The sequence below is a fragment of the Odontesthes bonariensis genome, chromosome 24 (assembly GCF_027942865.1).
Source record: "Odontesthes bonariensis isolate fOdoBon6 chromosome 24, fOdoBon6.hap1, whole genome shotgun sequence".
In the NCBI taxonomy this organism is placed as follows: domain Eukaryota; kingdom Metazoa; phylum Chordata; class Actinopteri; order Atheriniformes; family Atherinopsidae; genus Odontesthes; species Odontesthes bonariensis.
This window is the reverse complement of record NC_134529.1, coordinates 29,517,390-29,536,250: the sequence shown is the minus strand read 5'-3', so window position 1 is coordinate 29,536,250 and position 18,861 is coordinate 29,517,390. Positions and strand designations below refer to the sequence as shown.

Here is an 18,861-nt window from a genome sequence, read left to right as displayed (position 1 = left end):
TAAGATTCTTCTCCTTACATATAAAGCTCTTAATGACCGAGCTCCATCATATCTTAAAGATCTCATTGTAAGATATTTTCCTAACAGAGCACTTCGTTCCCAAACTGCAGGTTTACTTGAGGTTCCCAGAGTTTCTAAAAGTAGAATGGGAGGCAGAGCCTTCAGTTATCAGGCCCCTCTATTGTGGAATAAGCTGCCAGTAAATGTCCGGGAAGCAGACACCCTTTCCACTTTTAAGACCAGGCTTAAAACTTTCCTTTTTTATAAAGCTTATAGTTAGGTCTGTTGAATCTGATAGTGTATCTGCTAGTGTGTCTTGTCCTGCCTCCACCTCTGGCACCTTCTATACTTTCATTACCCCCTACCCGAACCAGGGTTTGAATCCCATTCCCGCTTATCTTACCTCTTTTAATTCTCCCCCTACCCGAACCAGGGTTTGCATCCCCACCCCGCTGTGACTGGTGTGCAGTTGGTGAGAGGCTGAGGTAGCTTGTGGCTGTAAAAAGATGGTTGTTGTGGTGTGAGGAGCAGATCTACATAGGGAGTATAGGGAATTACTCACTGAGTCTGGTCCTTTATTTTATTATTTATTTTTTCGTTAGCACAAGTTTCTTGTGTTTACCTTGAATAGGGATGGCTCAGGATGGCCACCCTTCCTGAGTCTGGTTCTGCCAGAGGTTTCTTCCTGTTCAAAGGGAGTCGTTTCTCTCCACAGTCGCCTCAGGCACGCTCAGGCCGGGAGATTGGACCGAAAAACAAAAAGTTTTCAGTGTAATCTGTTGGTTTTCTTAGCTAGGAAATTGCTTTTGAATTGGCTCTATATGAACGAATTGGATTATTTTATGAATTATGATTATTATTAATTAATTGAATTCCAATTGGCTTGAATTGGACTTACTATCTAAGTGCCTTGAGATGACATTTGTTGTATTTGGCGCTATATAAATAAAAATTAATTGAAATGAATACATCCTTAAGGTATTTATCACAAATACATATTTCTAATTTAAGCAAAGCTAAGGCTTATTTACAATTGGTTGGATTACATTTACCATCTCTAATGATAGACTCGTTCATGTCAACATACAGACTGATGGGTTACTGTAGTTAACACATTTGCACTCGCTGCAAATGGGAGGATTCTTCAACTGCAGAACATCATCTTCAGATCACACATCCATCAACCACAACATTAGAACCATCTCCAGGTCTACAGGTACTGGGGGAGAAGCATTGCTTTAAGATTTGTTCAAGGGATCTTGTTGGTTGTAAAAGATAACTTGTTAAATGAACAAAAAATAAACATTCATGCATCATGGTGGAGAAGCAGGGAGTCGAACCACCGACCTTCTCCAGCTGCCCAATAAAACTGTCAGGAACTCGCAGTTTTATGGTTTTCTTTCAGAATTAAATCATTCTGCTGTATCAGATTCATTCATTTGAGTTTGGTCAACATAATCTACTAGAGTTGATCAAATTAACACATTGACTACCAGCAGTTTTTACAGAATTATGTCGTAGACTCCCAGCGTTGTAAACCATTTTTTTGACGTTTTTTGTACAGTCACAGCATACTATGTGATAGGGCCACTGAAACATGTTATGGCTCGTTTGAAAGCTGAGACTTTAAACTCTTTGTGGGTCAAAACTGCGTGTCTCTAGGTGCCGCCATTAGCGACCTATCCTTAGCTAAACCAAGGCGGGTATCCACCAAAATCAACAACAAACTGAGATCGGGGCTTTTGTGAAAGGTGCGCTCTTTCAGCCTGTGGCACTTTAGATACTTACATATCCGGGTCAGAGGATTTGCGTCGTGTCGCATGTTGCAAAGCTAACCAGTTCATAAGACCGCCTCCTTAGACTTGTCGCGTGTCTTCTTCTCCTTCTTGTTGTTTGTTTATGTTACTTTACCGCCACCCTCTGGAAACCGACACGTGCAATTGGACACAATGCGGAAATGCACAACAATCAATGCAGCGTTATCAAAATTGTTCTTGAGTTGACGCAAAGCCATTGGCGTAATGATCAAAATGTCCAGATGATGACACCAGTTTCTGACTGCCATCTATGTCAGTTCTGTTCATCACATAATTACAAAAATCACACAGAATGTGCATTAGAATGTATAGATTCAGAATCCATAAAAAAAACGTAAAAACGTATTTCTACCATGTGGGAGCCAACGCATGGGCAGTAAAAACGTAGTTTTACGTGACTTGGGAGTCAATGTGTTAATCTATTATGGGCTTGGTCTCAATTTGTTTTCATTATTAACTGATCTGATGTCTATAGTTCAAATTACTCTGGACTCACAGAAGCTGTGTAGTTTCAGTTCGATCTGTTTTCATTCATTCACCAAGACTTGCACAGAAAACACTTGTTCATACAAAACGATTTCAAATAGTTTCAGAGAAGAGTATGCTGACTCAACCCATTCGGCCGTGGCTCAGTGGTTAGAGGCGGTCGTCCAATAACCAGAAGGTTGGCAGTTTCGATTCCCACTCTCGCCACTCAAAAAGATTGTTGGAACAGACAGTTGGAGGGGTGTCAGTCCAACTCCTTGTCACGGCCGAGGTGCCCTTGAGCAAGGCACTGTACCCCCATGCTCCCCGGGCACTGCGAATGGCTGCCCACCGCTCCAGGTTGGCATCTGTCTCTAAAGACTCTAGCATGGTTGCCGCGTCTGCTAGCGTGAGCGGTGTTGATGCCGTCACGATTTCGTGCTCGCAATATATAGTTGCGCAAATCGATGCGCCAGTCGTTGCAATTTTCTCCGTCACAGAGGTGTCGCTGCTACGTGAAGGTTACCACTACTCTACAACCACGAAAGTGGAGAAGAAAACAATGCCGCTGTCAAGAGCAAGAATACTGTAATTAATGATACTGCTGCAGTATTCGGATCATTTTGAAGGTTTGAAGCCCCCGGCATCAACAGAGTCTCTGCCCTCTTCTTTGCCTTCATGTATCTGTCCTGTAGCTTCTTCCACACATTCTTACAGAACTCTCCCTCTTTCCCCAAAGTTCTGCCCATCTCTGTGCAGCAGTTTGGGGAGTTTACGTGCTCCCTGTGCTGTTTCACTGCAGTTTCGTACAGCTGTCTGTACAAACGCACCTTCTCACTGAGCCTGGTCTCACAACAGTCCATCCGGACTGTCGTTGTTGGCGCCGCCAAGTTACAAAAATCGACTGGTGCACGACAACGCGCTGCGCCGTCTTTTCAAGGGAAGCGCCATGCCTGAAACGTCATTTTGACGTCACAGTCCGCCACCGCCGTGACAGACGCGTCAACTATAACTCCGGCTTAAGAGAGTGTGACCCTGTGCATGTGCATGTCAACAGGTGCCAACCTGGATGGGTTAAAAGCAGAGGACTAATTTTGTGTGTATGCATGACATATAAATCTGATCTTAATCTTAATCTGTATGGACCAAACAGAACTTCTTAAAACTGAGAGAAACCCATTTGATAGTGTAGAAATTTGTTCCATGTCTTATGTTGATTGAACATTTTCTTATTTGATCAGTTTTTAAAGGATTTTTCGGCACAAGTGGCCTCTATTGAAAAGCTCAACAGGAAATGAGGGCAGAAAGAGAGGGGGGGGGGCATTCAGCAAAGTGCCTCGCGCCGGGAGGGCTGCATCGAGGAGCTTGGGCCTCTGCATATGGGATGCCAGCTCAACCAGCTGAGCAAACCAGAGTCCCCAACATGGCCGTTTTTTTTAAACCATGCCCACAACAGGCCACCATGTCCACCACAGAGAAACAAACGGCTCGTTCACAATCCCCTAACATGAAGGTTTGTGTGAGAGGAAAGCAGAGCACCTGGAGAAACAGCAGCACAGAAAGCTTACAGCATGCTGCTGTCTGTGTGTGTGCTGATCCAACACACAGCCATGCTGGGGCCTGGCATACAAGCTGTGGCTGCTCTGTACAATGGTCTGCTAAAGACACTCTCATTGGAAAAGAAAGCTTTTCTTTTATTTCCTCATTTCATTTCACTATTTGCTCACCTACGTGTTGTACTCATGATAAAATGTGAACTTTACACTCCAGCCACACACTGAAAAAGGCTTGCATCAGGGGGTTTCCTCCTTCAGAAGCTCCTTCACTTCATTCAAATCAACCTGAAAATAACATTTTATTTGTGGAGCTGCAGCTCAGGATTTTTATTTTGTTGACTAATCTGATGATTGATCTTTGAACCAAAAAGAAAAAAAAAGGTGATGTTAGAAAATTGGGACACGTTTCATTTAAAAGGTCCAAAGTGAGCATTTTTCTACCAAAAATTCCTAAGACTTTGAATGGACCATGAGCAGAGTTTTCCATTTGCTTTCCATCTGCTTTCCTTTCTGTTCAGTGAGTCGTATTTCTGTAAAGCAGCTGTAAAGCTGGCTGCTCACTCTACACACATGGCAGAAACCCACCGCCGGCACGCCTCTGCTTCAGCAGCAGCAGAAACGTTCAGCTTGGTTGGTGGCTGGCAGAATGAAGGACTTCTGCTCGATTTATTCAGAAGTGGGCTTTTAAATATAGAACAAGGCCCCCAGTGCACTCTGGAACTCCTGAAAAAAGCTAAATGGACTTGAGAGCCAAATGGAATTGGAGAGCTTTAGAAAAAGAGGGGAGATTAAAAATGGAAAATGTTGGGCATAATATGAGAGTAAGCTGGACCTTGCTTGTGCCCCAGACGTATACGAGCAGCTGCCATTCCTTTCATAGGAAATTACGCCACACTCAATATCATTCAGCTGACTCTGCAGATTTCAAGCGCACCAGAATCCAGCACAAAGCAGAGCTGTGGCAGGTGGAAGTGCAGGGCCGCAGATGCACCATGCGATCAGTGTGCCAGGATGTGTGCTACAACTGCTTTCTGTTTCATTCTTTGGATGAAACATCTGCTGGGGCCCTGCTTGGATGCTGTAAAAACTGCAGAGGTGATCACATGATGTGGACCTGTGCCGTCACACGTCATCGCAGCTCCCCAACGATGGCTCAACGTTTACTCATCCCACACAACTCAGCCACAGATGCAGGAAAAAAGAGAGGAGAAGCAGCTCTTTTCTCACACTGACACAAAGTGCAGCATTGTTGTGGCACCTCCGGCCTCTGAGCGTTCAGTACGACGCTGAGGACAGAGGGTCAGCTGACCCGCTGCAAGCCCCCTGTGATGACATCAACTTCTGCAGCCTCATTTATAAAACACACTTACAAACAGAGCTGGAACTAAAGAATAACGGCTAAGTAAGGATCTATAAAACGCTTACTTTGATGGGGAAATTAAGTTGATTTCTAAGTCTGGACTTAATATTTTTCAGGTTGTAGGGAGACAGCAGGCTTTATGTATGAACATTTTCTTTAATTATATCCACAGTCAAGTCTTTCCAAACACACTCCCTGGATGTGTGTTGCTTTTGTTCAATCACCTACTATAAGGTCCATCAGTAGTTTAAGTTGACTTCGGCGCCATCTGAAATCTCCATCTTGGTGATTTATTCTGTCAAAAGGTAGCATTTTCTTTTTTGGTCCATGGCCACACTTGGCTAAAGCCTCATTTCCTCTGACAGAATCAATATATAAACCATACCATACCATACCAACTTTATTTATAAAGCACTTTATACACCCACAGGACCAAAGTGCTATACACAATCATAAAATACAATATAATCATAAAATAGAAGGGTCAAATATAAAAGCAGTACTAAAGTAATTAAAATGTAAACACAATAAAAAGAAGTCAAACATCTCAGATTGTGCCAAAAGCCAAAGAAAAAAGATGGGTCTTAAGAAGGGATTTAAAAACAACAAGTGAAGAGGCCTGTCTTATGTCCAAAGGAAGGTCATTCCATAGCTTAGGAGCTGCCACAGAAAAAGCACGGTCCCCTCTGAGCTGGCGCTTTGTCTTCGGGACCCTCAGAAACAACTGGTCAGCTGACCTGAGGGAACGGGAGGGTGTGTAGGAATGTAGCAGCTCAGACAGGTAAGGAGGGGCAAGGCCATTAAGAGCTTTAAAAGCAAATAAAAGGATTTTAAAATGAATCCTAAAATATACTGGCAGCCACTGTAAAGAAGCTAAAACAGGGGAAATATGGTCAAATTTTCGTGTACCTGTTAAAAGGCGTGCAGCAGCATTTTGAACCCTCTGAAGCTGGGAAATGCATGAATCACTGACGCCTATATATAGTGCATTACAGTAATCCAGCCGTGAGGTCACAAATGCATGGATTGCTGTTTCAAAGTGCTGTCTAGGAAGAATGGGTTTTACTTTGGCTAGCTGGATTTTACAACAGCTCTAATGTGAGCTTCCAGCTTAAGACCAGCATCCATCTTGACTCCTAAATTTGTAACAACCGGCTTGACATACTGAGCCAAGGAGCAAGCATCGGACAGAGAATGTTCACTGGAACTGCCAAAAATCACTACCTCTGTCTTATCTTCATTAAGTTTCAAGAAATTTAAAGCCATCCAGGCCTTCAAATCTTCCAGACATAAGAACAGAGACCGAAGAGAGGTGGAGTCTGCTTTCTTTAATGGTACGTAAATCTGTGTGTCATCCGCATAACAATGAAAAGCAATCCCATATTTCTTAAAAACAGAACCGAGAGGAAGGAGATACAACAAGAAGAGAAGAGGGCCTAGAACAGAGCCCTGTGGGACACCACACGACAGTGTAGCAGAGGAGGACCTATGGCCATCAAGACAGACACAAAAAGTATGCTTGGCCAAATAAGATTTAAACCAATCTAGGGCTATATGACCAATGCCCACAAACTGTTCCAAACGGGAAAGTAAAATTCTGTGATCAACTGTGTCAAAAGCAGCTGATAGATCCAACAACACCAAGACAACACAGTCACCAGAATCAGTTGCTAAAAATATATCATTAAAAACTTTTAAAAGAGCTGACTCTGTGCTATGAAATGATTTAAAGCCGGACTGAAAAACCTCTAAAATATTATGTTCAATGAGATAGGCCATTAGCTGATTACAGACTACCTTCTCAAGAATCTTTGAAACAAAAGGCAGTTTAGAGATAGGTCTATAGTTCGCCAAGACAGCAGGATCCAAGACTGGTTTCTTAATTAGAGGCTGGACAACTGCATGTTTCAAATTTTCAGGAACAACACCTGAGGACAAGCTACTATTTACAAGAGCAAGGACTGAAGGACCTATAGTAAGAAAAACATCATTGAATAATCGAGGTGGAATAGCATCATCCGGAGAACCAGTTGGCCTTAAGTGACTAACTACCTCCTGCAAAGATTGCAAGGTCACACATTCAAAGCTGTGGAAAACAGCAGAGCAAGGCACAAAAACTGAAGGGTCATGAACAGAAGGTATGATCTGGGCCCTAATAGAAGTGACTTTCTCAACAAAAAAGTGTAAAAAGCTTTCACATACAGCGGGTGAAGTCTCCACAAAACCACCATGTGGGGCATTTAGAACAGAGTCAATAGTTTTAAATAAAACAGAAGGATTGTGACTGTTTGATACAATTAGATCCGACAGGTGCCTTCTTTTGGCGTCTTTTACAGTCCTTTGATAACAGCGCCAGCATTCCTTCAATATTTGGAACGACACCTGCAATTTGTCCTTTTTCCATTTGCGTTCAGCTTTGCGACAGTTCCTCCTGGCAGCCCGAGTGTCATCATTTAACCAGGGTTCATGTTTGGATTTTGAAAGTCTAATTTTTAATGGTGCCACCGAATCCAGAGCTGCTTTAATGGTAGAATAAAACCAGTTGCTGAGATCCTCGGTTTTATTTCCCACAGTCTCTGGGATGGTACAGTTCTGATTAAAAACTAAAGAAAACTGACCAGCAGTAGAAGGGTTAAGAACACGACAGAACCGAGCTGCAGCGCATGGTTTAACTTTAGTACAGGACAGCTTTATCTCAAATAAAACAGGCATGTGGTCTGAAAATAATGGGTCAGCAATCACTAAGTTAAAAAACAGTAGACCATAAGATAAAACCAGATCAAGAGTGTGCCCATGCTCATGCGTAGCACCAGTCACAGACTGCACAAGATCAAAAGTATCAATAACATTAAGAAAAGACTGAGCCATAGGTGAAGTAGGACAACAGACATGAATATTAAAATCATTCCTTGGCATGATATCAGCCAAGAAATCAGAAAAATCATTTATAAAATTTTTTGTTGTACTTTGGTGGCCGATAAACCACCGCACACAGCACAGTGTAGGAGCTGCCAAGTTCAAATAGGCTAAGCTCAAAGCTACTAAGCGGGCTGGAGGCAACTGTTTACAAGTAAAACAACTTTTAAAAACAGTCACTATTCCTCCTCCTCGACCCGACATCCTTGGAGAATTAAAGTAGCAGCAGTTCTGCGGTAAAAGTTCATTAAAAATGCTGGACTCACCCAAACCACCAGTAGGTAAGCTACAACAGAACCTGCTTAGGAAGCAGTGCGTTTATATCTGCGAGTTTCTTTATGAAGACGCTCCCCGACTCCTTGCAGATGGGAACTTTTCTTCTACTCCACCTCATGAAGTGTGCAGGGAGCCACACTTTATCTCTGTGTAGACATGTTGGTAGGTTTATATATTTAGGGTTGTTGTTTTGCTTTTTTTACCTTTCTGTGATACAAGCATTGATATAAAGAGGGTAGCGCCTCCCACCGCAGCCCTGAGAACAGCACAGCACCAATGGGCTCTCCCTCCCTTCTGAGCTGGGGTGCACCATCAGTGTGCAACACCATCAGTGTGCAACACCATCAGTGTGCAACACCATCAGTGTGCAACACCATCAGTGTGCAACACCATCAGTGTGCAACACCATCAGTGTGCACTAGGGCTGGGTATCACCAGGTACCTCACGATATGATATTGTCACGATAACGATAATATCACGATACAGCGATTCTCGATATATTGTAAGAAATTTCATCCACGATACATCACGATAGGAGAGGACAGAATGGAACTTTCATTAAAAACATGAATTTAATGTACATTTTGATTACACATTATATCCAATTTACATTTTGCAACCTATCAAAATTTTACTTGCCTATGCCTTAATGCAAGAACAGAGCAGCATAGAACTTTAAAAAAAAAAAAAAGAGTTAATATTAAACAGGGCTCGAGAGTTTCTCGGCTGGCCTGGGAACGCCTCGGGGTCCCCCCAGAAGAGCTGGAGGAAGTGGCCGGGGACGTCTGGGCTTCTCTGCTCAAGCTGCTGCCCCCGCGACCCGATCCCCGGAGAAGCGGAAGATAATGGATGGATGGATGGGCTCAAGAGTGTAACCAATTTGGTCGCACATGCGACCTATTTTCTCTATGGTGCAACTAAAAATAATCTGAGGTCGCACAGGTGCGACCAGTGCAAAAAGTTAGTCTAGAGCCCTGTTAGAATCTACTTAGAGCGGCAGTATGTTTAAATATCGATATTTGGCGCCAGTGTATCGATAACGTCCCGCAAGACGAAATATCGCGATATATCTTAGTACACCATCAGTGTGCAGCACCATCAGCGTGCAGCACCATCAGTGTGCAGCACCATCAGCGTGCAGCACCATCAGTGTGCAGCACCATCAGCGTCCAGCACCATCAGCGTGCAGCACCATCAGCGTGCAGCACCATCAGCGTCCAGCACCATCAGCGTGCACCATCAGTGTGCATCATCAGCGTGCAGCACCATCAGCAGCACCATCAGCGTCCAGCACCATCAGCGTGCACCATCAGTGTGCACCATCAGCGTGCAGCACCATCAGTGTGCATCATCAGCGTGCAGCACCATCAGCAGCACCATCAGCGTGCACCAACAGCGTGCACCATCAGTGTGCACCATCAGCGTGCAGCACCATCAGTGTGCACCATCAGCGTGCAGCACCATCAGCGTGCACCATCAGCGTGCAGCACCATCAGTGTGCAGCACCATCAGCGTGCACCATCAGTGTGCAGCACCATCAGCGTCCAGCACCATCAGCGTGCAGCACCATCAGCGTGCACCATCAGCGTCCAGCACCATCAGCGTGCACCATCAGTGTGCACCATCAGCGTCCAGCACCATCAGCGTGCAGCACCATCAGTGTGCACCATCAGCGTGCAGCACCATCAGCGTGCAGCACCATCAGCAGCACCATCAGCGAGCACCATCAGCGAGCAGCACCATCAGCGTGCACCATCAGTGTGCACCATCAGCGTCCAGCACCATCAGCGTGCAGCACCATCAGCGTGCACCATCAGTGTGCACCATCAGCGTCCAGCACCATCAGTGTGCACCATCAGCGTGCAGCACCATCAGCGTGCAGCACCATCAGTGTGCACCATCAGCTGCAGAAATACGTTGCATCAGGCTCATATTGAGTTGAAGTCATTTTCAACAGCAAAAGCTGTCCAGGTCTAGTGGGTCAACAGCATGGACTGAGGCTGTAGGGTCTGTTGCTATGGGAGACGATATGTGGGGCGTCCCCAGAGGCATCACATGTACACTGGATCCCTGGATGGATCACAAAGACAACCTGTGGCTGAAAGGTGTCCTGCTGGAGAGTTTGAAGGTGAATAAGTGCCTGCTGTTACAGAGCTATGAGAGGAGTGATACAATCTGACAGTGTTGTCCTCACTGAGCCATGGCTCAGCCTACCATCTGCTGTCATGCACACTGGGAGCGGAAAGTTCTCCTCGGGTGAGGAAAGTTCTCCGCGGGTGAGGAAAGTTCTCCGCGGGTGAGGAAAGATCTCCCCTTTGAGGGAGGAGTAAAACTCCTGCAGACTGAGCTGAAGTGCTCTGGCAGCAGTGTGTCAGACTGCAGGTCAGTGAGCTCCATCTGAGCATCACTGGCACATTATCCACACTGCAGCGGAAGGGAGAAGAAACCGTGTGCATCTCACTCTCAACTGTTTTGAAATTGCCTTGAAAACTCTCCATGCAGAGCTTCTGACATGGATGAGCACTAGTGGAGGCGATCAGCTGATCTTGGGGCTTCCTTTAGTGTTGGCAGGTGGGTGAGAATGTTTTCCTCCACTTGGTTTGAGAAAAGCTGCAACTTCCTCATGAAAGCCTTCCCTGCGCTGTACATTTCATGCAAAAAAGTTTAACATTCAGTTCCTTCATCAGTGCAGTCACATCCACAGCAACTCCCAGGTCTGCCAGCCAGTCTTCACCTGAGAGCTGTGGGAGGTCGAGTCCTTTCTCCACACAAATCCTGGATCTGGTCTCTCAGGTCCCAGACACGTCTCAGCACTTTGCCCAGGCTGAGCCACCTGGCAGCGCAGCGATAGCTCATGTCACCATGTTCGGTCTCATTTTCCTCCAGAAGAGCAACAAACTGTCAGATTTAATGCTTTCGCTCTGATGAAGTGAACTATTTCAGTCCCAGCATCAACAACTTGGTTACTTTTTACATGGTTCAACACTTCCTGATGTAGAATACAATAAAAAAAAAAGTGCATTTCTGCTCAGGGTTCATTTCTAATTAATCCTGCATTCTCTTTAAAAGTGCACCATTTTCCCTGTCAGACTTGGACCACCGTCTGTCACACCTGCCAGCTTGTCCCATTTCAGTCCTAACCTGTCCAAACATGCATTTACCTCTGGGAACATGTCCCTGCCGGGGGTTGTCCCTTTGGTTGACTGCATGGCTGCCAGCTCCTCCGTCATTTCAAAGTCTGCAGTTATCCCACGTCAGAAGATGAGTCGCTGGGCAGTGTCACGTGCATGGCAGCTCTCATCCAAAGCCAGAGTCTGTTCTTCAGCTGAAGCTCCACGTTTCCCGCGACGTCCCCCCCGCCTCCTTACTGTGCGCAGGGAGAGTGGCACCTTCTCAAATGCGCCCTTTTTCTCCGGGCATATCAGAGTCCAATAAGCACTTTTTTTTTTCTTGGCGTGAGCTGACATCTTGAGGGTAACCCAGCTAGCATCGCTTGGCGCTGTTCACTGAAGTGATGTCAGCAGTGTGCGTCCATATGGAAGTAATACGGATGTAAGGCCTTTCAGAATAAATTTAATAGTTTCTAAAATTCATGATTGATCTAGCGTGGGCCGGACAGGGACACACAAAGGGCCGGATGTGGCCCCCAGGCCGTAGTTCGCCCAGGTGTGGACTACACCCATATTAACTGGATTATTAAAAGAAAACTGGAAACCATCAGCACACCGCTGGGAGTTATGCACTCGAGTTGGATGGGCTTTTGGCTGCTCTGCAGCTCCAGATGGAACATGTTGCAGAAGGACTGGAAACTAACTGGGTTAATATTTTTGAGTGCCTTCAAATCCAAACTGAGAACACTTGAGGCCTACTCCAGTACATGTACTTGTTTTTCATAAATTAAATTAAATTAAATTAAATTAATTTGTTACTGTTTTTACTGTGTAATTTGGAACTGTGTTTTGTATTTGCTGCTGCCTATCTTAGCCAGGTCTCCCTTGAAAAAGAGCTTCTTAATCTCAATGGGAACTTCCTGGTTAAATATAGGTTATAATATAATAATAAAAAACATATATCTAACCCTAACCCAAAGCATTTCAGTTGAACTGCTTTGGTTACATGATGAGCTGGTTGCAGGTGCCTCACACTTCCCCTCAGGTGTTTCACTCTGCTTTTATTCATACGCCCTCTGCTTTGGGACATTTGTAGGATGTTGGTCTGGTCCCTGCAGTTTTTCAAGCACCTCGCTGTGTACTGTCAGCAGTAAGTTACACTTCCTCCCGATGCACAGTTAGTCCAGTGCACGTTGTTCTGTGGTCATGCTGATGAGGAGCAGGGAAGTTCAGTCAGCACTGATCCTTGGTCTTTTTCATTCAAACACACTCTGCACTGCGAGTCGGATGGTTGGTGCTTAGTTAACTGAAACACTTGTAATACTCCAATATGCAGAATTAATTCCCAATCAGCTGAGCTTATGGCCCTCAGGATAAGTCCTGTTATACTTCAGAAACAGAAGGCTCGTGGTTCAGTTATTCCTTCATCTTTCACTGCCTCAGAGGCCTGTGTGTGATAACCAGCCTGGTCTGGGCTCCTGCCGGCACAAAGTTTATGTCTGTCCGTCAGTGACACGCTGACCCAAAGGGTAGCCTGTCCATAAGCTGTTCATCTAAAGAATCCTGCATGCTGAATGGAAAGGAAACACTCACTGTGTCCATGCACTGTCGCTTTAAAAGAAGCAGCACAGAAGCCTTCAGTTAAAGGGGATATCTGCTGCTGTTCACTGAAAACATGCCACCAATAAAAGATTCCATTTAGCACAGTTGAGTTCTAGATTTCAGCCTGCCTTTCACCACACACCATATAATCAACATCTGGCTGTGGGTTAGGGCAGTGGTTTTCAAAGTGGGGGCCGCCAGGGGGCGCTAGGGGGGGCCTCAGAAAATTGGAGTGAAGATAAGAAAAAAAAAATCAAAAATCAAAAAACAGAATTTAAAGCTGCCGTCGGCAGGTTTTCAAAATTGCGAGTCTAAAGTCGGAAAATTCGAACTGATACAACTTTCAGGTCCCTCCCCCGACCTCTAACAAGCTCCGAATCGCCCCCCAAACCCCTCCCCCTCTGTGGACGAGGTTGTGCACGTGAGTTCACACCAGTGTGAGCGCACACAAGCTGGGGCAGACTCACGCTCAGCAGCGTGTGCACAAGCTGTGATTGACAGGTAGGATTCCTCCACCCTAACGTGATTGGTTAAAAACAGCCGGGAGCGCTCGATTTTGTAAGCATGATTACAGGCTTCAGAGGGAGCTACAGATTTCGTTATTTTTCCTAAACAGCCTATTTAATATTCTACTTCCAGAATCCCATGACAGTTCAAGCTAATATGACTAAAAAAAAGTTGCAAACCGCAGCTTTAATTTAAATACAATTTATAATAAAATATCATATGGAAATGTTATTTGCCATGCTTGTCTTTCTGATTGGCTGCCAGTCAAAACATCCTAGACATGGCGGTTTGCGCCTGTTCTCAAGCTGCTCTGCTCCTCAAGCTAGCATGTAGGTAGCTTAGCCAAAATGGACAGATTTTTGACTAGGAAGAGACTGAAAGAACTGGCCGACTAAAATCAGAAAATAGGATGCAGCATACATTAAGTTTGGCTTTACAGCCATACAGAAAAATGGCGTCCTCTGTCTGGAGACCCTCTCAAATGAGTGTTTAAAACCTTCGAAACCTCAGCGTCACTCGATACAAAAACATCCGGCAGATTTCTTCAGACGTAAAGAAGAGCATTTAGTCAGGCTGCATTCACACAGCGAGCTGCTGTCCGTGAATAAAAGAAAGAAAATACCTTCTAAAAGTTGATGTTTCTTTACATATTTTGTAGCATTGTCTGTGGTTTGCAAAGGGGGCCAGAAGCTGATACTGTTTGGGGGGCCTTGGCATGGAAAAGTTTGCAAACCCCTGGGTTAGGGTCAGGGTTAAGGGTGGAATTCAGCCTTAAACAATGATACAGCACACTGGATCCCGTTTGGTTTGTGAGACCACTGTCAGAGACTCTGCTGGCAGCTTGGGGACAGATGCTGCGCTCATATCTGCTGCACCTGCGGCAGCATCACAGGGACGTTACACCGGCAGCTTCTCCTCACACTCAGTGCAGCTGGTGAGCTTCATGCCTGCTTGCTGGTTCCTCTAAAAACCCAAGGCAACAACAAATAGGCAGTAACAGCACTCTTTCTTGCAAAATAAATGTTTACAACAGATCTCACTGCCTCACATTTCACCTACAATACAACTGAAAATGAATGAAAAGAAGCAGCAAGCCTTCCCATCTGTCACACGCACCAAACAGAGGTTGATTCAGGAAAAACAAACTTCTTACCAATCACACTGATTGCAAACAAATGGCTGCAGCTCAGCCCTTGCCGAGGCAATGGATGGAGGGATGTCCATGAACGATTTAAAAGAAAACAGAGGTGATGAGAGTATTTAACCCCAATTAAAGCGGGAAAGGGGGAAAAAGTGGCCCTGCACAATGAAAACACAGGTCAGCCCCTCAGGAGTTCTTATCTATCAGCACAGTCCTTATAGGCCTGATTACAACTTGTTCAGAAAAAGGTAAGGTGAGAAAACCAGAGTTCAGCACCATGGTGCCCCCCCAGAAATCAGAAATCAGACCTCAGACAGAGACACAGCTCGGTCAGTAAGTTGATCCGGACGGAACAGCAACACAACAGAGCCCGGTTTCCCTGCAGCAAAGCACCGCCAGTGAATCATGTGAGGCTGTGTCCTTCATCTGACTCCAGTGAGCATCAGAGGGACATGTTGATGGTGATGATGGGGGAAACCGGGGGGGGGGGGCTTGGTAAACAAGAGGATCAGAAAAGAATGCGTCAATGCTGGGAGGGATCCCATACGATACAAATCTCTCATTTTCTCACAGTGATTACGAATAACCAAGTCCTTTAATGAGCTGTGGGTGCTGTGTCAGTAACAAAGACCGGGGTGGGCTTCTCTGAATGCACGCGGGGCATCGCGTTCACAGCCCACGCCTCGGAGACTGCCGTTACGAACGAACCAGTGCAGCTAGCTAACAGGCCACCTACGTTAACGTTCAAAAGCGTCAATAATAAGAAAAACTGGTAAATCAAAGCAGTTCCCTTGGCTTGGGAGCCAGGAACGAAGTGAATGATGGGTAACAGAGAAAACAGCATCACTTACCGGTTCAAGCCGAACTAAGAACGCAGAGCTGTGTGCTCCATGTCTGCCAGGATGCACCCACCGGAGCGGAATGAGCGGAATGAGGGCTGCGCCGCTGCCGCTGCCGCTGCGCCGCTGCGGGGCCTGATGCTGTGTCGCCGCGTCGCGGCCGCTGCGCGTGGCTGCGCGTGATGCCGTTACCTCAGGGCCACTGCTGCTGCCTTCAGAGGCTGCCGGAAATCACACTGATGAGCATATTTATGAGAATGTTCTTTTTTACTATGTTTTCTGGTTCTTAATACCAGAACTATAGGAGTTTGTTTTTAAGGATGGTCGGCAAAATTTTTGGGTTAAAAGTTCTACATCTAACAAATGTATTTAAACTACAGCTGTGTCATTTAAACCGGAAGGGTCTCCTGAGGAAGCTTGTCCTCGTTATTTACCAGTTTTGGAACTTTTTTCAACTTAAAATGATCTCACTAAGCGACCGCAAAGTTTTTCACTCTTCTTTTTTTGTGTTGCACTCTGTCCTGATGGCTCCACATATGGAGCTTTTCAAAGGTAATGGAACAGTGCACGACGGAGCCGGTTCCTGTAGTGACACAATAACCGGCCAATCAAAGGACAGGACCGGGTCAGGGGTGTGCGTGTGCGTGTGCGTGTGCGTGTGTGAAAACAGACCTCGGTATAGATGATGTACTACTTCAAAGTTAAGGATAACAATATATTCACTAGAAAACACGAGAACTGGATGGCTTTAAACTTTAAATGTAACGTTTAAACTTTAAATGTAATGTTAACTCTGAATGTAACATTTAAACTCTGAATGTAACGTTTAAACTCTGAATGTAACATTTAAATTCTGAATGTAACATTTAATTTCTGAATGTAACATTTAAATTCTGAATGTAACATTTAAACTCTGAATGTAACATTTAAATTCTGAATGTAACATTTAAACTCTGAATGTAACGTTTAAACTCTGAATGTAACATTTAAACTCTGAATGTAACATTTAAACTCTGAATGTAACATTTAAACTCTAAATGTAACGTTTAAACTCTGAATGTAACATTAAACTCTGAATGTAACATTTAAATTCTGAATGTAACATTTAAACTCTAAATGTAACGTTTAAACTCTGAATGTAACATTAAACTCTGAATGTAACGTTTAAATTCTGAATGTAACGTTTAAATTCTGAATGTAACGTTTAAACTCTGAATGTAACATTAAACTCTGAATGTAACATTTAAATTCTGAATGTAACATTTAAACTCTAAATGTAACGTTTAAACTCTGAATGTAACATTAAACTCTGAATGTAACGTTTAAATTCTGAATGTAACATTTAAACTCTAAATGTAACGTTTAAACTCTGAATGTAACGTTTAAACTCTGAATGTAACATTAAACTCTGAATGTAACGTTTAAACTCTGAATGTAACATTAAACTCTGAATGTAACATTTAAATTCTGAATGTAACATTTAAACTCTAAATGTAACGTTTAAACTCTGAATGTAACGTTTAAATTCTGAATGTAACGTTTAAACTCTGAATGTAACGTTTAAACTCTGAATGTAACGTTTAAACTCTGAATGTAACATTTAAACTCTGAATGTAACGTTTAAACTCTGAATGTAACATTTAAACTCTGAATGTAACATTTAAACTCTGAACGTAACATTTAAACTCTGAATGTAACATTTAAACTCTGAATGTAACATTTAAACTCTGAACGTAACATTTAAACTCTGAATGTAACATTTAAACTCTGAATGTAACATTTAAACTCTAAATGTAACGTTTAAACTCTGAATGTAACGTTTAAATTCTGAATGTAACGTTTAAACTCTGAATGTAACGTTTAAACTCTGAATGTAACATTAAACTCTGAATGTAACGTTTAAACTCTGAATGTAACATTAAACTCTGAATGTAACATTTAAATTCTGAATGTAACATTTAAACTCTAAATGTAACGTTTAAACTCTGAATGTAACATTAAACTCTGAATGTAACGTTTAAATTCTGAATGTAACGTTTAAATTCTGAATGTAACGTTTAAACTCTGAATGTAACATTAAACTCTGAATGTAACATTTAAATTCTGAATGTAACATTTAAACTCTAAATGTAACGTTTAAACTCTGAATGTAACATTAAACTCTGAATGTAACGTTTAAATTCTGAATGTAACATTTAAACTCTAAATGTAACGTTTAAACTCTGAATGTAACGTTTAAACTCTGAATGTAACATTAAACTCTGAATGTAACGTTTAAACTCTGAATGTAACATTAAACTCTGAATGTAACATTTAAATTCTGAATGTAACATTTAAACTCTAAATGTAACGTTTAAACTCTGAATGTAACGTTTAAATTCTGAATGTAACGTTTAAACTCTGAATGTAACGTTTAAACTCTGAATGTAACGTTTAAACTCTGAATGTAACATTTAAACTCTGAATGTAACGTTTAAACTCTGAATGTAACATTTAAACTCTGAATGTAACATTTAAACTCTGAACGTAACATTTAAACTCTGAATGTAACATTTAAACTCTGAATGTAACATTTAAACTCTGAACGTAACATTTAAACTCTGAATGTAACATTTAAACTCTGAATGTAACATTTAAACTCTAAATGTAACGTTTAAACTCTGAATGTAACGTTTAAATTCTGAATGTAACGTTTAAACTCTGAATGTAACGTTTAAACTCTGAATGTAACATTAAACTCTGAATGTAACGTTTAAACTCTGAATGTAACGTTTAAACTCTGAATGTAACATTTAAACTCTGAACGTAACATTTAAACTCTGAATGTAACGTTTAAACTCTGAATGTAACGTTTAAACTCTGAACGTAACGTTTAAACTCTGAACGTAACGTTTAAACTCTGAATGTAACGTTTAAATTCTGAATGTAACATTTAAACTCTGAATGTAACATTTAAATTCTGAATATAACGTTTAAACTCTGAATGTAACATTTAAACTCTGAATGTAACATTTAAACTCTGAATGTAACGTTTAAACTCTGAATGTAACATTTAAACTCTGAATGTAACATTTAAACTCTGAGTCCCTTGTTTCAGCATGTTGTCTTTTTTTGTCTTGTTTTTCTGGTTCTCCAGATGATAAATTCCAGAATTGTTCCTTAGAGCTATTTTAGGAGTATTTGTATCTTTTTGCAACTGTTCTAAAAAAGTTTGTAGTAAAATAAAAAGGAAAAAAAAAGTTTGTTGTGTACTAAACACCGGGGCGCCACC

At 42.9% G+C, this 18,861-nt stretch overlaps 2 protein-coding genes across 7 annotated transcripts in view; both read right to left on the bottom strand.

The window, feature by feature from the left end:
- Nucleotides 1–15,784, bottom strand: part of fynb (FYN proto-oncogene, Src family tyrosine kinase b) — a 79,183-nt gene extending 63,399 nt beyond the window's left edge. For 4 of the 6 annotated variants that reach the window (XR_012768828.1, XR_012768829.1, XM_075458736.1 and 1 more), the window contains exon 1: nucleotides 15,603–15,784. The gene's annotated coding sequence lies outside the window, so the exon portion shown is untranslated. Of the gene's footprint in view, nucleotides 1–622; nucleotides 654–15,602 lie in introns of those variants that run through there. The other 2 variants (XM_075458739.1, XM_075458737.1) reach the window with 2 other exon arrangements.
- Nucleotides 6,270–7,910, bottom strand: LOC142375146 (RNA-directed DNA polymerase from mobile element jockey). Its single transcript, XM_075459075.1, has one exon. It carries the CDS (start codon nucleotides 7,908–7,910, stop codon nucleotides 6,270–6,272), a length of 1,641 nt encoding a protein of 546 aa, XP_075315190.1.
- Nucleotides 15,785–18,861: the final 3,077 nt, after the last annotated feature.